The sequence below is a fragment of the Pyrus communis genome, chromosome 12, assembly GCF_963583255.1.
Source record: "Pyrus communis chromosome 12, drPyrComm1.1, whole genome shotgun sequence".
Taxonomy (NCBI): domain Eukaryota; kingdom Viridiplantae; phylum Streptophyta; class Magnoliopsida; order Rosales; family Rosaceae; genus Pyrus; species Pyrus communis.
Window position 1 is genome coordinate 13,270,896 of NC_084814.1, and position 6,881 is coordinate 13,277,776.

Below are 6,881 nucleotides of genomic sequence, written 5' to 3' on the forward strand. Positions count from 1 at the left end.
ACCTTTCACGAAGTTGCACATGCTGTCGTTACGAATCACTTGGTGGCGATTCAATCTATAGCCACAGATCGGAAGGGTGTTAATCCTAACAAAGGAGAAGGTTCTGAATTGTCAAACATTGTGAATTATATGGTTAATGGTCCATTGGTTTAAGGCAGCTCTATTTGTGAGCCCTTGCATGATGACGGAAGTTCAAACCTTGTCGGTGGCTAATCTAACATCTAATATAACAAAATTCAATGTTCGTCCAAGGATTTCGCACGTGTGAACGCGATGACACGAACTAGAGTCGCAAAATCAAATCACCTAATTTTCAACTAAAATGTGAAAACAAAATTGCGATCCATTTACAAAGAATGTGAAGTAAACTTACACCACAATAACCCAACTTATCTCCCAGCGTATCCTCCTCTTTAAATACACAAAGTACGGGCGCACCGAGAAGGTGAGCATAATTGATCACAACCCCCCTTCCATACATTATATATAGTAGACTACTTATGTGGGAAACGAGAGTAAAAATCGAAACCCGACCAAACCCATCACTTCATCTCTCGTCTTAGCCTTTTGAGGTCCCGGCATAATCTATGCTCGTCTGTGATATCATGTCAAAAAGGAATGACATCGTCCTGATGTTCCCATCCTCAGGCGGTCAGAGCAACTGTGAAGGTTGCCAAGTCAGTATATTGACGTCATGTACAAGGTCACCGGATAACCGTTCTTCCAAGAGATGATGCTCCAATTTCACTTTCTGTGTTCTGCAATAACGGTTTCATTCATATGACATGAGTTGTATTCCTCTTCAGCCCGAAATAGATTCAAGGGTAAAGGGTATGAAAGGGAACAGCTAGATGCAATTTAGTCTTTGGTTCAACCAATTTCACTTCACAATATATAACGTAAGATAACGTGATTATAAGGATATAGAACACAATTGTTAAGCGATGTCAGGGAAGGAAAATAATCAATGCTACTAAACTACCCTTGTTTTTCTCTAATGATCTTACTGGTGAGCAACTCCTACGAACTAAAATAAAATGTGGACTTTACAACGACAGAAAAGGAGTTCTTAAGGAAGCATAATCAATTATGTATCCTTTATAACCTAGTCTGATAACAATTAAGGAAGAGCTATTAACCAAATCGTTTGCGTTAAACATTCCAATCAAGTACTGAGTCTTTTACCTGGGACTTAGGGGAAGGAAACACGTTCCAAAATCTTAGTGTTTCATCTCCTGCTCCAGTGACAATTGTCTGAAACAATAATCAATATGACAGATCAAAATATGCCTAAAGGAATGAAAAGTAATTTGCACAACCATAAAAAAGGGGTAAGTAAATTCAGAAGGAATTGGGTAAGAACCTGTCCATCAGGCGAGATGGCAAGATAAAGAACTCTGTATGAATGGCCCGTAAGAGTTGCAAGCTATATCAGCAGAAGAAGATGAAAAATTAGCAAAGAAAATAATGACGTTTATTGGTTACGACCACAGGGAATTGACAAGACTTTTTTTTACCTTTGACATGGTGGGATATCTCCAAACTATTATCTGATTTTGGGAGTACCCATGGGTGCTGACTAGTTCATTGACATTTTTCGACCACACAAGATTGCATACCTGCAGATATAGAATGGATATAAGTACAGCCTAGCATTGTTATCAGAAATAGGGAGGGATTTCAGTCACCAACTAAATTCATGTCTATGAACTGAATATATCAATATCATCACAAATGAGATGAACCCAAATTTTTTTCCAGGTGAATTAGTTTTTCTTTTGATTTAGCCCCTATATGAGATACACAACAAAAGTAACTGGATTCAAGTTGCGAATGTTTTAACCCCTGTTTCCTCCCCTTATTATCACATGGAAAAGGTGAACTGTAAAAAAAAAAAAAAAAAAATTGCCAATTTCCATCACTTTATATTGGCGAAACTCACTAGAAAAAGAACTATGTTAAGAAACAACAACAGGGTTTATAACTATTGAAATATTGAATTTCACTGCAATCAGTCCAGGTTCTCTAAATATTCCTCATCGGGAAAAGCTTCCTAATTGCATGCATGTTCAAATAAGCAACAAGCTGTTCACCTGACTCCCAGTGTCCATGCAACTCAAATGCGAGTTGGTGGTTGTATTCCAGAAGCGAATACAACGGTCTGCAGTTCCTCCCCCAGACGCAAGAAGCCCATGAAGATGGGGAGACCATGCAATAGCTTTCACAGCTGCAGTATGCTCACAGTATTTGAGCACCGGTTGAGTTGAATGTTGATTCCAAACAAAAAGCTGTATAGCACATTATTGGTTATGAATAGGTAGCATGACCAAATTAGAATGCACAAAACATAAGTCGGACTGAAAGAAAAATTTCCACAACATACCCTATTATCATTCCCGCCAGATGCCAGCTCACGGTTATCATAAGACCACTTCAGTCCGCAAACCTAAAGGACAATCATATGATCTTCAGGGTGAGAAATATGAAAATGAAAAAAAAAAAATGGTATGCAAGATACATGGACCATAACATGACAAAAGACAAACGGCATGTTACACGAAGTACAAATTAGAAGAACAAAGGATTAGAATGATTAACATTGAAAGTTGTATCTGAAAGTACAGTGGAAATCCAAAATTTTAAAACCATCAGTTTCTTGTAGAACCAAGAAGTTCAATCAAATTTAACATGAACTATAAGATTCTGACCTCTGACTTGTGTCCGGAAAGTTTGCTAACAAAATCTTCCTGAGCACGAATATCACGTTGAAGAATAGTCTTGTCCCGGCTACCAGAAGACAGCATAGATGAACTCCAGGCTAAGGCCCCAATGCGTAGTCGATGGCCCTCCATAGTTCTTACCCTCCTACAGCGTGATGCATCCCATATCTACACAGTAGATAACAAGTGCATCAACCAATTATTCAGCAGCATATATACAATACAAATGTCACATGTCTAACAGTAAAACTCAAATGAAAATAATCAGACAAATGGTGGTAGATATGAAATTCCTGTTATAATACTGCACAAAAATGAGCCCATAAACTGCTCCCATGAAACTGCGTTGAATATCCAATTTTAACATAAGTTACAATCCTAACCTGATTATCGTATACACTGTGATCTGGTTCTAACCAAGGCTGGACACAGAGGGCATGTTACAGATCACCAGTCAAAATTTTATTCATGTTTGAATAATTGTGCAACCTATCAAACTAACGGAAGTCACAAAACCAGATGATTGTGTTCAGAGTCGCATTACCAAAACACAGACAGACTCACAATGTAATGAGCAGGGCATGGAGGTTTCAATTAACCTATTCCTATTCCTATCGAAAGCCACGTAGGGAATCTGGTAAGCAAAACAATACTTGGGGAATCTAGAACGAGTAATAGATAATGTCTAATTTTGCCCCATCAACATTTGATATGATGTGTTGGTGGGACTGTCTGCACCACAGACCAGACAGGAATATGCAGCTAGACAGGACCTTGTTACTTGCCTTAGTTAGTCTACATTCTAATTACAAAACTTTTCCACGACTTCTGCGGTTCATATAAGTATTTCAAGCATTATGTTGTTTGACGAGATCATCTTCACAGTATTAAAGTCACAAACTTGTTGCTCAAACACCTAGATTGTGAATGTTGTTGCAACTCCACTTGTAATTCCACTTTGCAATATCAGAAATATAAAAATAACATCTAAATTTCAAATCTAAGAATGCAACGTGTCTATCAGATGCGATCAGGTACCAGTATCTCTTACTTGGACTTTTCCATTGCTAGTTCCAACCGCAAGATGAGTTCCACGTTGAGCCCAGCCAACGGAACAGACACTATCATCAATCCCCAAGTCACATAACTTAGTTACCTGCAAGTAACATCCAATCATAAAGTAAAAAAAAAAAAAAAAAAATCACATTGGCACAGACTCAAAGTGATCAATTTCATAAATACACCAAGAAAAACACACATGACACGATCGAAAACAGTTACAATCATACGTGACTTGTGACATCGAAAAACATACAGTTTGCCTCAAATTATAACAACAAAGTTAAAATTAGAAGGATAAGCAAAGTAAAGCAAGAGCTCACCTTGCTACTACAAGCATTCCATAAATAAACACAATTTCCCAACCCAACGGCAAGCACATTGTGCGAAGACCAGTCGACAAGATTCAGATAGAAATCATCTTGCAAAGCAGGTGCATCCAAAACCTGAACAAGAAACAAAACTTCCATAAAACCAAAAATAAAAAATAAAAATCACAAAATTCAAAATCCAACCAAACTCAAATCGGCAAAAGATCAGAAATTGATAAAATTCACCTTGTAAGGCGACCGAGGGACCTTCCGAGGAGCCTTGACCGGGCCATGGTGAACCCCGGTGACCACATCGTCGAACCCAAAAGGGGAAAGCGAGTGCATTGATCGGCGAGTCTCGGTCTTGAACCGGAAGATGTTGGGACTAGGCGGGTTCATCTGAATCGCGCTCCTTTTCTCAGGCGTCGCCGGAGGGACGACGCCACCGGAGTCAGGGCCAAAGAGGGCAGCGCGTAGGAGAGTGCCGTAGGCGCTCGACGAGTCATCGCGGCCCTCGGATGGAGTATTGGAGATGTCGAAGAGGGGGAAGTTGGAGCCGGATCTACTGGGGATGAACCTATCGGAGTAGATGGTCCTGGACGGCGATTGGTGGTGGTTGAAGTTGATCAGGCGGTCGATGTGCCGAGATGGGGTTAGCGATCGAAGGGCCTGAGGAGTGCGGAGCAGTGTTGGAGGCGTATTGAGCTGGGAGGAAGACGACGATGGGGTTCTCGGTGGCGCCGTGGGATCGTCCATAGAGGATCAGTGTGTGGGTGTGTGTTTGTTGTCTCTCTGTCTGAGAGAGAAGTATTTGGGATGAAGATGGAGAGACAGGAAAAGAGAGAGAGAGAGAGAGAGAGAGAGAGAGAGAGAGAGAGAGAGAGGAAGGGGAGGAGAGAGAAGGGGTTGATGCGTTCTGGTAATTTTCCCGGGAAAACTAGGTAAGAAAGGGGATAATTATCCCGGGAAAATCATAAGGGGGTTATTGCGGTGCGTTTGGTAACAGGCTTTGGTAAGTCCTATTCGCTCTGCATACTGTTCAAGCTCAAGCACTTTTACCAACTTTTTTTTTTTTTTTTTTTTTTTCTTTTTTTAAAGGCAAAATTGGATTGAGTTTTGACCAAATTTCAAATAATGCTTAGAATTTGGAAATAAGAAAGTTTGTCTTCCCTGTAGAATTGATAATCTACTTTAATCTAATAAAATTGCAGGAAGCTGATGTGAAAAATTCTAACATTTAAATTAAAACCCTATGATTATAGTATATGAAAGTAAGGATCGTTTTGGCCGGGGATTAAAAGAGATACTAATCTACTCAATTTAAACTCTAAATCACCAAACTAGACTTAATAACAGAAAACTAGACTCTTATGACTCAAAACAAACTAGAATGACTTAAAACAGCACAAAACAATGAAACTGACTCGAACCAGAAACTAGGGATTACTTTGAACGAATTCTAACTTTAACTTCACTCAAAATACTAAAAGACACAAAATTGGGCAGATTCTAACTAAAAGACACAACCATGTAAAGAGGGATTGGATTTTGGACGAAATTAAGGTAAAAACAAGCAGATTGTAAACTTAAACTAAGTTGCACGAAATTGGGGTGCAATAATGGGTGAATGCCTAGCTGGAGGGTTCTTCTCCACACATGACATATATGCATATAAATCGATTTCCAGTTATTATTCCTATAAACCATGAATGACAATGCCCCAAATTAATCGTGAACTGCACAAATTAATTCTTAGATTTTCCTAATTTCATTGAATTGGATGGACAATGCATCGGCAACCAAATTATTCTTGTAACAGCCTATCCCTAAAAATGATAATTTTATAATTTTAATACGTGATTTTACGAAAATACCCTTTGAGGTGAAGGTGTTTGACTTCCGTTGACCATTCGAAGTCACAATTAATGTTTCCGATTAGATTTTGAAGTTACAGACGCATAGGCGAAGTCTATTTGCGAGTTCGGATTATAGCGGTATAACTACGGACATTAGACATTGTTTCACTAAACTTTAGATTTAAAAGAAAATTAAATCCCACCATGCGGGAAGTGTAGCCAATTAGAAAATTAGGGAGGAAGGAGTGGACCAATTAGACAAAAAGGGGAAATGACCAATTAGGAGAAAGGGGTGGACATCCAATCAGGATAAGGGATTTCCCTCTTCCCGTCAGCCACACCCATGCCCACGACCAAAACCGATTTCGACCTGATTCTAATTCCAGGTGATTTCCACCAAGTAATCTGAAAAAATTCACCCATTCTCCACCTGTAAATGATCCCTTGACCTCCCTTCTTTCATTTTCACCAAAGATTAGGAGGAATTTGGTGGTAAATTGTTCTAAAAACCGGCGGTGGGTGCCATGAGACATTACTCGGGATTCACTAATTGTGAATCAATCTCCTTCAATTACCACTACCACAATACTTCCCTGGAACCCAGGAACAAAGCCCAGACAATGGTGGAGGCGTTGGGGCAAGTTTGGAGGTCAAATCGAACACACTCAAGTATAGGGTTTCCGATGGGTTTTAACAAAATTGAAGCTCTTCCTGGCCTAATTGGCCTTGGCCACAGGCAACATTGGTTCGTGATGTCTCGATATGTGTGCTAGGGAGTCATAGCGCGAACCTCAGGTGAGTGGGTCTTTTCCTTTCTATCGTGTATATATATATGATTGATAATTCCACAAACGTTTATAAATCGATTGTTGCTTATGATTACTATGAATGCTTTGAAGTAATTATTGTGAACTACAAATGGCTTGATCCTTGTT

General features: G+C 39.5%; 1 protein-coding gene across 1 annotated transcript; it reads right to left on the reverse strand.

The window, feature by feature from the left end:
• Positions 1-291: 291 nt before the first annotated feature.
• Positions 292-4,980, reverse strand: LOC137710692 (B-type cell cycle switch protein ccs52A-like). The gene is made up of 10 exons (XM_068449794.1): positions 4,337-4,980; positions 4,103-4,225; positions 3,772-3,876; positions 2,709-2,888; positions 2,384-2,446; positions 2,094-2,288; positions 1,518-1,619; positions 1,364-1,426; positions 1,186-1,254; positions 292-758 (listed from the first exon to the last, which is right to left on the reverse strand). The coding sequence occupies exons 1-10, from the start codon at positions 4,844-4,846 to the stop codon at positions 705-707; spliced, it is 1,464 nt and encodes a 487-aa protein (XP_068305895.1). The 5' UTR covers positions 4,847-4,980; the 3' UTR covers positions 292-704.
• Positions 4,981-6,881: the final 1,901 nt, after the last annotated feature.